Here is a 17,199-nt window from a genome sequence, read left to right as displayed (position 1 = left end):
TTAGTTTCTTTTTCCTAGGTGTAGAACTTTGCACTTATCCCTGTTAAATTTCATTCTGTTGTTCTCAGCCCAATGTTCCAGCATATCAAGATCACTTTGAATTTTGTTTCTGTCTTCCAGGGTATTAACTAACCTTCCCAATTTTGTATCATCTGCAAATCAGCATTCCCTGCACCTCAGAATAAAGTGATCATCTCATCATTCATATATTTTGTAAATTGTACTTGATGTGTTTATGCCTGAGTGTGTGTTATGTGTATATATTATAATATTAATACAATATAAATATATAGCAGCTGAAGCCCCTTTCTGTAGAGCAAAGGACTCACTGGTTGATTAGTTGCCTTGAGAACCTATACTACTCAGTTGTTATGCTGCAGTGATGCAGTCTCCAGGGCACAATAAACAGGTCTTTGCAATCGTGAGTTGCTTCACATTACAGCTGAGATCTGATAGCCAGATAAGATATTCCTGTGATAACTGACATGCTGTGTAAACTATTGAAAGCCCCTTCCCAAGGACTGTCCGTGAAGTCAGTCTTCCAGTTGTTGGTCATGGTTTTCACAATCAGAATAGAAAGAAATGCAGTGAAATAAATAATAAACCTTATGTATTGTTTTACTTCTCACAGTATCATCACACATCAACCAAATATTTGAGCTCATACCATGAGCAAGACCGTTGATCATCAGAAAAGCATATTCAAGCAATGGCTCTTTGCCTATCTGCAAACTGAGTATTATTTATTGTGCAGTTTCCTGATGCATTTGTGGGATGTTCTACCTCTATTCCTCTGCAATAAAAAGAAGTACCAGGTAAAGCCATGATCCTCAAGAAGTGTAAAGCAGTAGGCACTCACCAATTTGGGGCAGGTTTGCTTTTTGCTGAGAACTCAGGCAGAATAGTGCAGGATAGGATTCCATCCCCTCCTTATCTCCCCAAGTAAAAAGGCTAAGATCGCTAATATTAGTCATACTTAGAGTAGACCCATTGAAATCAACATACAAGTAACTTGCCCACTGATTTGAATGGGTCTGCTCCAAGTATGGTTTAGTTGGATATCACCCTTACATTTGTTTAAAAACAGCAACAATAAGTTGGAGGGGAAGACATATGTCAAACATTCAGAAAAGAATCCTAGACCATCTTTGAAGAGGTTTAGACTGTAGTACTACAAATATTTATTCATTCTCTTACAATAATATCCCACCTTTTTTTCCATCATGAAATCCAAGACAGAGAGACATACAGTTCCCAGGCAATCATCTATCACAGCATTGACCAAAACCAAATCTGCTAAGCTTCAACAAGGTGGTGTCCTCATGCGTTTTCAGACCACACTGTGGGACCAAGGGAGGTTTTGGACCAGCTGTTTATTGAAATTCCATGCTGATACATTTGCACAACTTGTGCAGAGGTTATACAACATCACCTGTTCATTGAGCTTTCATCCTAACATGTTTGTGCAGACATTGGTCGGCATTGCCAATTAGGGGTTGCTTTCTCACACTTTCCAGAGCAACTTTCCATCATTTTTCTTATCAGACTGTTTGCAGTCAGAAAAGTGACAGGATAATTGCACTATGAAGTTAATTTCATTAGAAAGTGTGTGATAACAACCGAATTTTGTGTGAATAATTTTGAAGCACCCACATGTAACCAATCCTTTTCAACCATGCCAGTGACAAGCGAAGAGGTGGGGATGGACTGCAATGTCCCCTTCTGTGACCTGTACCTTAAAGCAGGGATGGGGAACCTGTGGCCTTCCAGATGCTGTTGGGACTGCATCATTCCCCCTCATTGGCCATGCTAGCTGGGACTGATTGGAGCTGGAGTCAGCCAACATATGGAAGGCCACAGATTCTGCACCCCTGCCTTAAAGGTAGCCTAGTGAAGTGGAAATTCTATGGGTAAGGCTTTTTTAAGAGATAGGGTGGAATGAACAAAATAAAATAGATTATGACTGAAAGGGTGTAGTCAGCTATAGAAACAGAGGGGGAGATCAAGCTGGAAGGTTAACCATGATGAGGTAATTCTTGTATTAAAGGACAATAATGTTGTTAGCATACAACTGTTTCCAGCATTACATCTTAATTCGAGAAACAACACGAAAGTTCTGACTTCAAAAATCCTGTTTCCCACAGCCACTGGCACTTTCTTTGCAATTTTTTAAAATGCAAAAAAAAAAAAAAAAAGCAATAGCCATAAATGCAATTTTCAGTTCTATGGGATACATTACTGTGGATGAGTTAATTACTGAGCAGTGGGACATTTTTGGAAACGCAGATTTGACAAGCGTGAACAAATCAACAAAGCAATGTTTAATTCCATACTAGATTTTTTTGAAGATAATTCAACTGAAAGGGAAATCTGTGTGGTGTTTGAGTCTTTGCCTTTGGAAAAAAATCTAGCAATATCTTATCTCCGATTTCTGTTAGCAGCAATTCATGGTATCCACTGGTATGTCCTTCTGCACACTTCATTTGCTTTTCTAGGCAAGTAAAAGAGCTGAAATCCCTGCTGAAAATAATCTGTCTCTTTCTTAAAGCGAATAGTCCTTGCCTTAAAAACAGCCGAATCCGTTCTATCAACATTCTGCCAGTAAAGTCTTTCTTTGTGCTCACCTGAGGTTCAGGCTTTAAAATACATGGACAGCAATTACTCAGATACTAGTATGAGGATGGAGAAAAAATACAAAGGGTTTTGGGGGGGTGGGGAGAGATAATCCTACGCCAGTCACAATGCCTGAAAGAGCCCCATAAGTCGTATGCTGATAGCAGCAACTAATGCGGGTTCCACTGTAGTCATACTAACCATACAAAGCCATTCTTTAATAATAGCTGGGCTTTATGTTTTCAAAACTGGAGATCAGTCATTGCTTCTTAATTCTAGAATCCTAGGTGCAGTAGAGACTTGGGCTCCAATGTCAGTGGGCAGTGAATCAGTTCTGGGCTCCCTGAAAGTTCAGTCTAAACCCAGAGTGGATTCACTGTCCCAATAACACTGGAGCCACCAGCCACCACTGCCCAGCTGCACAGTAACCTGATACTTGCAAACACCTAGTAAAATTGAGTCTGCAATCTCCATCTTCAAAGTGAGTCTAAATGCAGATGTCAAGACTTGAAGGTAGTAATTTGCTCCCTTCCCCCTTTCATCGGCCTCAACTCCTGGTTTGTGTAACATCTCACTTGATGAAGAGTTCTGTAGAATTCAAAAACTTGCATACTATTTGGTTGGCCCTATTAAAGGTATCACTCATTTGTGGATGCTGGAGTTTTTGTTCTAAGAGTCCAAAATGGCTGCATTTGTTTCTCAAAAGAAGCCATCTCTTCACATTTTAGGAAAGGATTCTTACCCAACATATTCAAGTTGTAAAAACACAAAGGAGGTCTATATTGCCATTATACTTTGTCTGCAGAACAGGAACAGATTCTATAGTGGTGTAGTGGAGCAGCGATATGGGAAGGGACAAAGCACCACCACCTTTCAGAGCAGGAATGATTATGATGTCACCTCCTGGGGCACTGTTTTCCAATCCTCTGTATGCCAGAGAAATGTGCTATTCTCAAGAGAGAAACCCACCAAATAAACTTAGAGGAGAAAGAAGTATGGTATATTATTATGCATCGCTAAAGGTTAAACTGGCACTTTTATTTCAAAACATTCCAGAAAAAAATTATGACCAACCAAAATGTCGCAAAATAATGAGCAACCATTTGAGTCCACCAGAGCTCTTCATCAGGCTGGATGTTAAGCAAAGTGGGAGGGGACAATGAGATAGAAACCTGGCTTGGTATTGAAGACATAATGCCTGCATTGGTCAAAACTTTATTTTTCTTATCTAGTCTGTTTGGGCTGTCATGAAGAGTGCCTTCAGAATTTACCACTGAGGATGTGTATTTATTTATATGGCTCTGTCAGCACCTTACATTTAAATCAGTCTCATACCACTTTAAACAGTCAGGGCTTCTCCCAAAGAATCCTGGTAAATGTAGTTTGTGAAGGGTGCTGAGAATAGTTAGGAGACCCCTATTCCCCTCACTGAGCTACAATTTCTAGAGTGGTTTAACAATCAATCCCTCTTCCCAGGGAACTCTGGGAATTGTAGCTCTCTGAGGCAAATAGGGGCCTCCTAACTATTCTCAGCACCCTTCAAAAACCACAGTTCCCAGGATTCTTTGGGGAAATTGGCTTCCTGCATACCAGCTGAAATATGGGCAGTTCATGTTATGCCAAAGTTAAGCAAGAAAGCACCCCCCCCAAAAAAAACACTTTCCTGGATTCCAGTCCGCACACAATTAACCTGAAAGGAACTCAGTACATTAACCCCAAAGCTCCTATTAATTTCCATTTTTAAAGTTTATTATTCTAACTCTTTGAGTTAATATGGCACTAAATTTACCCTACAAAGGATGGTTTTACACACTTTTGTAGAAGGAACAGACTAGAATGAATTAAAAAATGGTTCAGCTAAAATGACTTTATGATACTATGTGACAGTGAAAGATTTCAGCACATTACCCAGACAGCTGCTCCACAAACAGAAGAATTACTAAGGTGGTTTCAATGACACTCCAAATATTTAACATTTATGCTATTTTTTTTACAGTCTCACCACTCAGTTTAAAAAGTGTGTGTATATACAAAATCAACTTAGACTAAATACATGAATGTTGTTTCCAAGTACTGGGACAGGGTGGGGGGTGGGGGAGAGAAATCTGAGATGGTACAGAAGCATTTTAAGGCATAAAGGGAAGTCATGTGGGAATGTAAAGAAATGAAATTCGGAACCTACAGTTATACTAACAGACTTCAGAAGTAAGAAATGAAACTGCCTTACTCAAGGAAGTGAGTCCCAGTGGTCGAGGTACAAACAAGAACGTTTCTATGCTATTATTACTGTTGTTGATGTTGTTAATTTGATTTATTAACAGCCCTTCACCCTAAGCTCCCAGGGCAGGTGACAACAATTTAAAATACATTTAAAAACAGTTAAAACAATTACAATCACAGAATAGGGTGGGTCTTAAAAATATAATTCTCAAGTGTCAAAGGCCAAGGTAAAGAGGTGCATCTTCAGCGTACAACAAAAACTGTGTAGTGATGGTGCCAACACACCTCTGTGGGGAGATGGCTCCACAACTTAGGGACTGAATGCCCTCTCACAGCTCATGACCTCCAAGCTTCTAAGGGCGACGGAACCACCAAGAGGGCCCCCTCAGCAGATCTTAACATCCAAGAGTCTGTAGGGAAGGAGGCAGTGCTTCAGATACATTAGCTGGTATTAACTATATTAAAATCCTATTCAGTATAAATACTTATCACCTGCCATCTTGTGACAGGAGGTATTAAAATACACAACAATTAAGTCACAAGTACAAGTTTGCAGGTGTTCACAATGCCTCTTTCTAAGCCATAGCCCTCCACTGTATTTTCCTCCAACTTGTCGTTACTTACCTATATTGATTCTTCAGCAGGACGTGTTCTTCTGTTTCAGGTATGGGGAACCTTTGGCTCTCCAGCTGTTGCTGAACTACAACTCCTATCATCCCTGGCCATTGGCTATGCTTGCTGGGGCTGATAGTTTTAGTTCAGCAGCATCTGGAGGGCCAAAAGTTCCCTGTACCTGTTCTATTTATAAGATAAGGCTATCAGGAAAGCCAGCATGGTGCAGTGGTTACAGTGCTGGACTGGAATCTGGGAGACCAGGATTCAAATCCCCACTCGGCTATGAAGCTCACTGGGTGACCTTGGCCGGTCACTGTCTCTTAGCCTAACCTACCTCACAGAATTGTTGTGAGGATAAAATTGGGAAAAGGAGAACCATGTTTGTATGCCACCTTGAGCCCTTTAGAGGAAAGGTGACAGATAAATGTAATAATACATTTTTCAAAATCAATAAAAATCAACGGCTACTAGTCATATTGGCTATGTGCTACCTCCAGGATCAGAAACAGCATGCCTCCTTTGAATGGAACAGCAGAGGGAGATGGCTAATGACCACATGACCTGTTGGTTGGCCACTGCAGGAAACTGGGTACTGAACAAGGCAGGCCTCTGGTCTGATCCAGCAGGGGTCATCTTATGTTCTAAAGTTCACAACAGGTTTTGCTAAAATTTGTAACATGAATGCAAAACCTGCATCAGTCAAAGCATACGTTTGAATTAAATGCCACCGCTGTGCTTTCTATTCTGCATTAACAAGGATCATGTGCTCACATAAAAGAAGAAGAGAGTCTCAAAGGAGCCTTAGCCAGCACATTTGAAAACACTCGTAGTGGGAATACACATTAGCAGTTGTTTGTCTGAGATGGATAGCTTTTTCCATGTGGAGACTGTTAGACTGTCTTCATCCACTTGGACCAAAATTACAGATCTTCCAGAAAAAACACAGGCTGCCAAAAAAATAAGATAAAAATAAAAATATGTTGCATCCAAAGGTGTCCTTTCACATCTGGAGAACATCTTCATTTTGTGGAAAGGCTGTTTTAGGCTTTGCACAAGCAAAGTAAAACCAAAGATGGTCTTGTGCTTGCACGACCTCTTCTGCAAGTAGAGCCACAATAACTGCTATAGTATTATTTACCTGGCAAGACTTGTTCCAGAACAGCACTATTACTTGTTTTCTTTCCATTCACAGTTCTCTGGATTAATTTTTCTTCCTTTTCTTGTTAGGCTCAGCCAACTGTGAGGAATGCATGCACATGATACTTCATATATGGTAACTGATTAGCAATAAAGAAAAAGTAGAGTGAGCTGTTTGGATGACACCTTCCCTATTTACAATCCATCCATCAAACACTAAAAACAGTTCTCTAGAAAGTTTTTTAAATCTCTCCCTCTCTCTTTAGATTCCATAAATCACTGAAAATGTTTGTAACAGCTTTAAAAGCCTACATTTTGAGCTTGGGTGACCCAAGAAGATCAGGGCTCTGCAGCTACATGTACATGTCAGCAGCACATCCTTTTCACTCCTGCTACCACCTTCACTCTTGGAAGCTAGTGAGGGATTGGAATTGACAGGACCCCTGCTCTCTCAAGCAAAAAGAGCAGAAATCTCATCAATTTCATTGCTCCCTGGATTCCAAAGAGCAGACACAACCCAAGCAGGAAGGGCAGGAGAGCGCCATAACATCCTATCCAGTGTTATTTGACTGAAATAAAGCATGAAGACTACTCAGAAGCTTTCTTCTTACATTGCGTTTTTTAGTATTTTGCAGAGCTTATTAAGACCACAGTGGTAATGCAGACATTTGGAAAAGACTTTCCTCCAGGAACCTGCTCCATTGTGCCTGCCTGCAGTGTAGTGCACAGGAGAACACAAAGGATCTGAACTCCAGGAATGGTGACATCATCTGCCTGAGCACCTGGGTAATTGAGGGACCCTCCTTGCTCTGGCAAGGAAATGAGGTGATAATGAAGCTTTCAGGTTTGTGACATAGTAGCATAGAGGAAGTCAGAGAATCAGTCCAGCTTACTATTCTATGAGCTGTCCTAAATTGGGTATTATACTATGTATTGTTGCTCTTGGGTGTTGTGATGTCCCTCTGTTTTAATATCTGTAAATATGGTAAGTGCGGGTTTATTAAGTGATATATGGTAAGTGACTGAGTAAGAGGGGGGAGTTGTAGGGGAAGTTGTTGAGGAGGTCGTTGGTTGATGAGAGGGATTTTGGAGGAGTTGGTTGGCAGAGTTCTGAGGGAGGCTTGGATTGTAATTGGCTGATATTTAGGCAATATATATATGACCAGAAACATAAAGAGTGACACTATATGAAACCATACGCTTGTTAAACATAACTTACATAATCTTGTTATTTCCTGGTGTTTATAAATAAATATTCTATTGGTTTACCAAAAGCCTGATCCTTGGCTGGGGCTTTCACAGACCAGAATGGAGGGCAGAGTATTTACCAAGGCGGAGAAACAGTATCAAATGGTGGAAGCGGTGAAGAGATAGTGTATCATCAAGTATCCAGGGCAACCCAGGGCTGTATGCTTTATTGGCACAAAGATACAGGGGGGTTGTGGCCTGCAAGTGCACCCAGACACAAGGTAACAATAAGCCAGAAGGGAGACTAAGGCGAAGTCTCTAACAGTATTGTTTACAGGGAGTGACTGGTGGTGCTGCCTAGCAGTGGGATCTTGTGAGATCTGTGCTAGGGTGAGCTAAAGAAAAATAAAAACTATGTTTCTCCCTGGTGGTAGCCACGCGTGGGAGCCTGACAGGTGGTGCCAGGGGAGGAACATTACAGGGGTGTCTCAGTACATCATCATCATCATCATCAATAATAATAATAATAATAATAATAAACAACCCACAGTTCACCCAAAGTTCCCAGGGCAGGTTACAACCATTTTAGAACACATAATTAAAAACAGTTAAGAACAACCTAAACAACAACATCCATATATAATGCATCAACCTAGCTGCCTGCATTGTTGAATGCTTCTTGGGGGTGTGGCTATGGAGGCAGTCATGATGAGCTCCTGCCACATCAAGATGACAGGAGATGGGAAGGAAAGCCCAGGGCCACATCTACACCATACATTTAAAGCAGATAGCTCCCCGCCTCAAGAATCTGAAGAACTATAGCTCTCTCGGTGGTAATCTAGTTCCCAGGATTCTTTGGGGGAAAGGCAACCCATTGTTATGCTCTCACTCCTCCTGCAGAAAACTAGGGAGGAAAATAGAAGAGTGGACTTACTACGCTTCCTCTACCACCAGAGCAGACCCCGGCCCTGCCCTGCCCAAGGCTAGAGGGAAGAGCATTGTACTAGCTGATCCAGACCCCACTATACTATAGCAATGGCATAACATCCAACCAAAATGACAAAAAAACAAAACAAAAAACACCTTGCCTAACAATATTTTAAGTGTGTGGTGGTTCTTTGCATTTATTATTTACTTTCAGGAAATGTGATTAATTCCCACCACCACTATCCATCTGTAAATATTTCTTTCAATAACAGACAATTTAAAGACTCCCTTAATGCAAATCCAAACTTTGAAATGTTATTAGTAAACCACTGTTAGCAAACTGTTAAGAATGCCATCTTGTGGTTAAAAGCTGAATAGTGGCTCACAAAGTTTTTCCTAAAAATGATTTGATACTCCTTTCCTGGCCGGACAAATACATCTGATAAACGGCTGTAGCTCAGTGGTAGAGCATCTGCTTTGCACGCAGAAGGCTCCCCAGGTTCAATCTCCAGCATCTCCAGGCAGGGCTGGGAGAAACCCTGGACAGCCACTACCAGTCAGTGTGGACAATACTGAGCTATATGGACTAATGATGTGACTCAGCATTAGGCAGCTTCCTATGAAGCAGGCAAGTGCCTGCAAATGCTCATGCCACAATACAATCAGCAGCCTTTAAGGTGCTACGTGTCTGTCTGTTGCTTATACTGTTCTTACAACACATCTGCTCTTCTAAAATTTAGAACAGCTGTTTGAAGGAATTCAAATATATGAGGCAGCGGCGCTTACCTGACCTCCCAGCAAGAGAGGCATTCGGCTTACCAGGAGGAAAAGTGGGAGGGGCAAGGTGGTGTGGAGGTCAGCACTGTGCGACTCCACCAGCAACACCAATGAAGTGCTCCTGCTGGTATGTTTGCACAGCACCGACCCACCTGCTATCTGGTTCCTCCTACTCTCCAATTCCACTGCTGCGAGGTCAGGTCAGCGGTGCTGCCCCACTCCTCTCCATTACTAGATTAAACTTACATGGCTAGATCTATTACAATCATCAGGCCATTCCACCCAGATTCAGTCTCAGACATGTCCGGTTGAAATGATTGCGGGGGCAAGTAATGGGAAAGACTAAGGCCTGAAGAACTGTTGCCAGTCAGAGCAGACAATACTGGACTAGATGGACAAGTAAGCTTGGCCTGGTACATAGTTTTCAATTCTACCGGGTTATGCTGAGAGGAAAAAGAGATGACTGTTCAGCTAACCCTATTAAGCCCAAGTGTGCCCAATACACCTGTCGTGTGGATGTCCCCTTACGCATCTTGAGTGCATTTCCACCCTGCAAACAAGTGACTAATTTTAGATCACCTCCGCGTACTTCAGTTCTGCTGGCTACCCAAAGCAAAGCCAATAAAATACTTCTGCACCTTACATAATTTAGACACCTCGTGTGCAAATTTCTAAAGGCAGATTTCTTGGCCTTTGCTAAGCAAGGGAAAACTTTCTACAGCTTTTTTCATTAAAGCATTTTCCCTTGTTGCATAGTATGAGTTCTGATGTGGGACAATGAGAGAGCCATGACTGGATCTGAAACTCTATGTAAAAAAAAAAAAAAGCAGCCAGGGGGTGGGGGAAGCATGATTCGAATTGGGAACTGAAAGAGCTAACCTTTTCTCATTGAAAATACCCCCTGAAATTGCTATTTGCTTCATAGAGGAAAATGAAGAGGTAGCATAATCTACCATACAGTAACTCTACCAGCAGACCCTAATCTAAAACTGGACTTCAGTGGCAACCATATGCTAACATTTTCTATGCTAATTTCTTTTTCTTCCAAACAATGATCTTACCTTTGGGAATATAGCATTATCTCTCAATGATACTTGTTTTGTTTCTTATGCTAGATTCTGAACTTGTTCACATGACTATTTTATGGTATATATGCATTTATTAAAACCGTTTTTTTTGTGGTGAGTGGGTGAGGAGGGGAAAAATATTCAAAACAGCACAGGCAGCAAAGGGCAAGCAAGCCAACAGTTAGAAAACCTTCATGAAGTGGTTCTGTATTAAGGCTTCAACATGTTCCATAAGGACTTTCACATCAGCAGCACAGACCTGATAGTTCTGTTTCTCATTCTTTTTCAGTGTCTCTAATAGGCCCCTGTGGACTGGAGGCAAAGGGTTATAAGAGTTTAACAAGTGAAGCTGACTTAATGGAGTCTGCTTTATTTCTCCAATCCTCAGTGCCTGCAGGATAGCAGGTGCAAACTTGGAATAATGAGCAGTAGAAGAAATGATCACCGGGCAAGTTTTATCTTGCAGTCGATCTGCAACCACTTTTGCAACAGCTGTGTGTGTGTCCAAAATGTACCCTGTGGTATTGAACACAGAGCGAATAGCATCCAGACACTCCTCCTCAGAGCACCAATCAGCCACCAAGTCCTGCTGAAGCTTTTCAAGGAAGTGTCTCTGTAACTGGAAGTAGTGCTGATTCTCCAAACTGCTAAACAGTTGCATCACCAGCTGCCCATCGCCATTAGCAATCAGGTGCAAATGTCGCTCCAGGTTGGAAGACTTCAAAATATCTACTGCTGGTGACAAACTTTTCATTAATTTCCTCCCTTTTATATCATACAAGCCTGTTTTTATAAATTCAGTCAAGACGTTATTTTGATTGGAAGCACAGATAAATTTTCGTATAGGGATTCCCATCATTTTTGCATAGATAGCAGCTAATATGTTGCCAAAGTTCCCTGTTGGAATGCAGACATCTACAGGGCTCCCAAAAGAAATGATGTCCTGCTCAACAAGGTTAAGGTAAGCAGAGGCATGATAAACCACCTGGGGAAGCAAGCGCGCCCAGTTTATAGAATTTGCCGCACTTAATGCTGCTCCATATTCCACTGTGAGAAAGCCAGTATAATCTGAATTGGTAAACATTTGTTTGATGGCAGACTGGCAAAAATCAAAATCAGACTTGACCCCTACTACTTTTGTATTTCCTTCCTGGTAACCAATCATCTGTGATTTCTGTATCTGACTAATTCCATCTTGGGGAAAGAAGGTGATCACAGCAATCCTTTGTTTATCTGCTTCCTTAAGCCGACTAAAACCATCCAAAACTGCACTTCCTGTGTCACCAGAAGTAGCTACCAAGATCAAATAGTTGCAGCTTTTGGGAACACAGTACGCAAACAGCTGAGGCATTAATTGCAAAGCCAAATCCTTAAATGAAGCTGTCGGTCCATGAAACAGCTCCAGAAGAAACTGATTGCCTGCCAGATGCCTAACTGGGGCAATTTTAGAACACGTAAAATTTTGTCCATATGCAGTCTCAATAATTTCCCACAATTTGGAAGCAGGAACATCAGTGGGATGTATGCACCTTTCCAATATAATCTGAGCTCTTTCAGCATAGGTTGCCGCTAATAAATGTTGCCATTCCCCTGGGGTAAATTTTGGAAGTCCTATCTCAGGTACAAAGAGTCCACCATCAGGCGCCAGTCCCTCAACAACAACATCACTGAAATATTTAATGGAGCTTTTTTGCTCATCCTTATTGCACCTTAGACTCCTGGTTGAAATGAAGCCATCCGAGTAAGAGTCTTGATACCGCTTAACTGCATGAAGCACTTTCTCTGCTACATCGTCCGCTGTAACCCCGTTTTCACAAAGTACACGGACGTCATACCACTTCTTGTAAAACTGCTTTCTATACTGGAGGATGTCTCTCAATGAAGTTCCAGGACCCTGCCCCACAATACGGTCCACTTTCATTAACTGCAGTCGATCTATTATGCTTTCAGAAGGTACATCCAGATATACCACAATCCCATTTTTCTTCACATGCTCCATGCTGGCAGTATTCAATGGATTAGACCCAGTAAGGGAAACTACATTTCCAGACGTTGAAAGATTTAACAAGGCCTTTCCTTCCTCTTCTAAAAATTGCTCATTGCCAACATCCTTCAATTTTTCAGCCACGCTCATATTCCAGGTTTTTTCAAGGACATCATCGTCCACATCTATGAAGCAAGAGCCTAGTTTCTGCCCTACAATTTTCCCCACTGTTGTTTTCCCAGCACCAGGAGGTCCCATCAGGACAATATTCTTGTCTCCAACAAGAGAGTGCATTGACATCCATGTTGTCCGTGCAAGGGCAAAGCTTCTTGCAAAAAGCAGCTTTAAATACACATCAGAAACCATGATGCGACTCATTAGCTTTAGATGCCGATTCCAAACCAAATGAAACATCTTCTTTTTTTTTCTCAAGCCAATTTCACAAGAAAAGGAAATGCTTTAAAGAAGAGGAAAAATCTGGTGAGCCAGAGAAAAATACTTTAAACTTTAGCAACTTGACATTTAAAATGATTACTACTTCTTTCCCATCTTAAGGGAGCACATTTTTTACAAGATCACTCACCCTTTTGTGATCTAATCATGTCACATCACTTCCTATGACAACTATGACAGCATTTTATTGAATTTCACCTTCAGCAAAATCTGTGTAGAATATGTTTTCCCCTTTAAAATGTGTTTGTGGTGCAAAATTCCTATTCTGAAAAGCAGCCACATACTGAAATAAACCCAGCCTTTGTGCCTTTTTATATAAAATCCTTACACTTACTTCATTTTTATATGTAACATAGCTTAACTGTTGTCTTGGCTAAGAGCCACTAGCAGAACAGGACAGAACCAGCTTTAAAACTGCAGAGCTGCGATGAAAACTCAATAGCGGCACTGACTCTTGGCAGATAATGCTCTCAAAATCAATAAAAAATCCTCAGTGGCTTCTAAACAAGCTCACAAAACAGACTGCTAGAAATGGAGTATACAATACATAGCCCATTTCTTGGATATATCATAATACCTCCACCCACTCCATGCCTTCATTTTCACATATAAGAAAATATTTGGGACATGTTAAAATTAACCACCACAGGATGGCAAACCTGTACAACAGTGTCACTGGTGTCCATGAGCCAGACACACTCCCTGCCCCAATCTCCAATGCAATAAAATACACTGGATGCAAAAATGTTTGTGTTATGTGTTTATGTATCTTTTTCTGGGGAGTGGGTCCATAGCTTTCATCAGGATCCATGACCCCAAAAAGGTTAAGAATCACAGCTGTAGAATGTGATAGCTGATTACAATGGAGTCAGGATTATACTGTAACATTTTATTTAAAATAAACACAAACAAAACACCCAAGGGTGCAATTCAACTCCCACCGGAATGCCAAATGTCAACATTTCCCAATGGTCTAAATGAAGCCAGGATGCACTTTTTGTATTTATATAAGATCATTTCTTAGCATCAAATACATTCTGCTTCCTTTAAAACCAACTAACCAAACAACACTTCTGTTTAAATTAACGCGCAGGTCATAACTTACTGTTGCAAGAGTAATACAGTTCTGTCCAGTTATTGTCTGGGTAGGCATTACAAAAAAACCACAAATGGCATCTGTGAAGAGCATTTGCGCAGGAACCACATACAGCTTTTTTTTTTAACCCTAATCTAGATTGAACAGAATAAAAGAGAAAGATCAGAGTGAAGCAAATGCCACACAAGTGACTGCTCTCCAGAGGGAACAGAACAACGAGCACGGGGCAAAGAGGGCTCTCCAGCACTGACAAACGCACATGTTGCCAAGATTAGGTTCATTTTTGTTTGCTCAGGGAGATCAACAGCGACATCACCATGAACTGCAAAACAAACAGAGCACATGGCTGAGTAAGGAGACTAGGAAAATGTTCTGTGCTTTCTTTGCCTTTTCAAAATGAAAACAATTAACCAAGGAACAATATAATGATACATTCTGGAAATGCTAGCTACTTAACTGACGGAAGTAAAAATAACAACTTGCTATTTTATTTGTGTGAAAGCACGGCTTAATGCAGCCTTAACTAACTTGGTACCCTCTAGATGTTTTGAACTACAATGCCCATCAGCCCCAGACTGCTGGGAGTTGTAGTCAAAAATATCTGGAGGGCACCAGGTTGGCAAAGGCTGGTTTAATGGGTTAAAAGTGCCTCACTTGAAACTGCCAACCAGGCACAAAACACCAGTTGTGGGTTTTAGATCAAGGTTCTTATGCACAATTCTGCAGTGCGAATGTTTCTTCAGATCTGTCAATAGTGTAGATATCCTTGAATAAAAAAAGTTCTTTGTCCAGGATCAGGCTTAATGTCCAAAAGAATACTGCCATGCCCCAAACAGGCATGATTACTTGTTGCAATTTACTTCCCAGTGTATTTAGGTGGTCACACACAAACAATGGACTGGTTCCAGTCTCAGACTGCAGTCTTATACCCACATATCCTGGGAGTAAGCCCCACTGAACTGAATATGTATAAAAAACATGTATAGGATTAGACTAAGTTACTTGGAAAGAAGGAGCCTTAGCTGTTTGGTAGAGCATTTGTTTTATATGCAGGAGGTCCCAGGTACAATCCCACAGATCTCTAGGTAGGGCTGGGAGAGATCCCTGTCTGAAACACTAGAGCCTCAACCAGTCTGCATGGACGATACTGAGCTAGATGGACTAATTGTCTGACTTGGTATGAGGCAGCTGCCTATGTTGCACTGAGTTCCTGTTGAAATCAATTGAACTTGTTACATCTCATTGATTTCAATGGGATGCAAGTGCAACTTACTGCAACACAACATTTTGTTTGTCACCGAATAAGTAAGACCCACTGACATCAATGGGCCTTACACTCTGGTAAGAGAAAATATAGGACTGCTGCTTTAGTCTGGATCCAATCCATTTAAGGCCACACACTGAATAAGACTGACATTAATGAGAACATTAATGGTAAGAACATTATGGGGTTTAGTATTTATGTATTACATAATTAGGCAGCCAGATCAGTTCCAAAGCGTACATAGCTTGTATGTACTTGGACCTACAGCCATCAAAGCAAAATGGGTTTTTAAAAAACGCATCTGAGAGAAGATCTTGACAGTTCTAAGGAACTATTTTTAGCTGTTGGAGTATATTGAATGAAAACAAAACAGTTGGCACAGTGGCGGCTTTGCATACATGTTTTGCTCTACTCCCTTTTCTCCAAACTGAAACAGGCTCTGGCTCTGGCACACTTCAGCAGGGCCTCCTCACTTGCAATTCCATCTCTAGTGCTACTCATTTCGGTGACCCTTAGGTATTTTCAGTGATTCCATCTTGAAGGTAGAGTAGCACCTAGCAGAGCAAGTGTGGCTAAACCTTTTGGGCCCAAGGACCGCATTTCCCATTGCCCAACCCTCTGGGGGCTGCATACCAGTGGCGGTGTGACCAAAGTGCCACGCACACCCTCACACAGCCCCCTTTCTCAGCTGATCCAGGCAAATCTGTTGAGGCGGAAGTTGAGGGTCAAATATGCATCCCCTTCAGGGTGCAGGGCTGGGAGGAGTGGTTTAACCTCTCTCCCCAACCCACCACTGTGTCTACATTAAATTTTTGCTTCATTTTTGCTACACCCCCCTAAAAAAATTGGTAGGGTCTTGAGGAAAACTCTGGGGTGTGTGTGTCCACCTCTGTAGGTTTCTGTGACAACCTTTACATGTGCCTTTTATATTCTTAATGCTTGCAGTTTGTTCTACGGCATTACTATAGTATCTTCAATGTGCTTTAACTTTGTTTTTCTGCAGCTTTATTGTAAGTAGCTTGGTTTCTTTTCTTTTGGTAAGTGACCAGTCAGCTGATACATAAATGAATGCAGGTCAGGGAGCTTAGCCCTCTCCAGCAGTAACTTGTCTCTCTATAGAAAGATGTGATCACTTTGAAAATCCTAGGATACTTCAGAGAGATGCTAGGTGGCGAGCAATAGCAATGGGTCAGAAAGCAGCTAGCCGAGACCTTCGACATTGTGGTGCCTTGGCTGTGGCTGGGGCAGTGAAAAGACAATTAGAATTGCAGCCATATTTAACTCAGAGCTGTTGTTTGTTCTTGGTTGGCTGACTAACGTGGTTACAATTCACAGTCTATGTAGAATGCTGGTCTTGCAGGAGATGGCTGATTTTCTGGACTTCATTGTTTTTACTTTAACCAAAAAACAATGGATTGTATAATATATCTAAAGCTGATTCCAAAGCATTCAAATCGATCTCAAGTATTTGCCCTTAAAATACTGCAGATCTGAATCATGTCCCCTTGGCCACCCAAAACTGTTCTTCCATTACAATATCCTTGCACTAGAAATGTTGAACTAAAATCTGAATATCTACCTTTTTGTCTCAGGACCAACATAGGAACATAGGAAGCTGCCTTATAATGAGTCAGACCACTGGTTCATCTAGCTTAGTATTGTCTACACTGACTGGCAGCAGCCAGGGTTTCAGAAAGAAGTCTCTCCCAGCCCTTCCTGGAGATACTGGGGATTGAACTTGGGACCTTCTGCATGCAAGTTAGATGCTCTACCACTGAGCTATGGCCCTTCCCCAATAAGACATAGGTCTTTCTAACTAAACTAGAAATTAACATCCAAAAAAGGGACTCCCATGAGC

At 41.4% G+C, this 17,199-nt stretch overlaps 1 protein-coding gene across 6 annotated transcripts in view; it reads right to left on the bottom strand.

The window, feature by feature from the left end:
* Positions 1–417: 417 nt before the first annotated feature.
* THNSL1 (threonine synthase like 1) overlaps positions 418–17,199 on the bottom strand; it is a 22,195-nt gene continuing 5,413 nt past the window's right edge. For 2 of the 6 annotated variants that reach the window (XR_009758070.1, XR_009758071.1), the window contains exons 2-5: positions 14,087–14,399; positions 10,539–12,985; positions 6,587–6,725; positions 418–5,243 (exon numbers count right to left, since the gene is read on the bottom strand). Coding sequence is in view for 1 of the 6 variants with exons in the window: in XM_061586136.1 (XP_061442120.1) it covers positions 10,726–12,942 (2,217 nt within the window). In the remaining 5 variants the exon portion in view is untranslated. The other 4 variants (XR_009758073.1, XR_009758074.1, XR_009758072.1 and 1 more) reach the window with 4 other exon arrangements.

The sequence above is a fragment of the Rhineura floridana genome, chromosome 10 (genome assembly GCF_030035675.1).
Source record: "Rhineura floridana isolate rRhiFlo1 chromosome 10, rRhiFlo1.hap2, whole genome shotgun sequence".
Classification (NCBI taxonomy): domain Eukaryota; kingdom Metazoa; phylum Chordata; class Lepidosauria; order Squamata; family Rhineuridae; genus Rhineura; species Rhineura floridana.
Note: the sequence above shows the minus strand (reverse complement) of the source record. Positions and strands in the feature narration are given on the sequence as shown.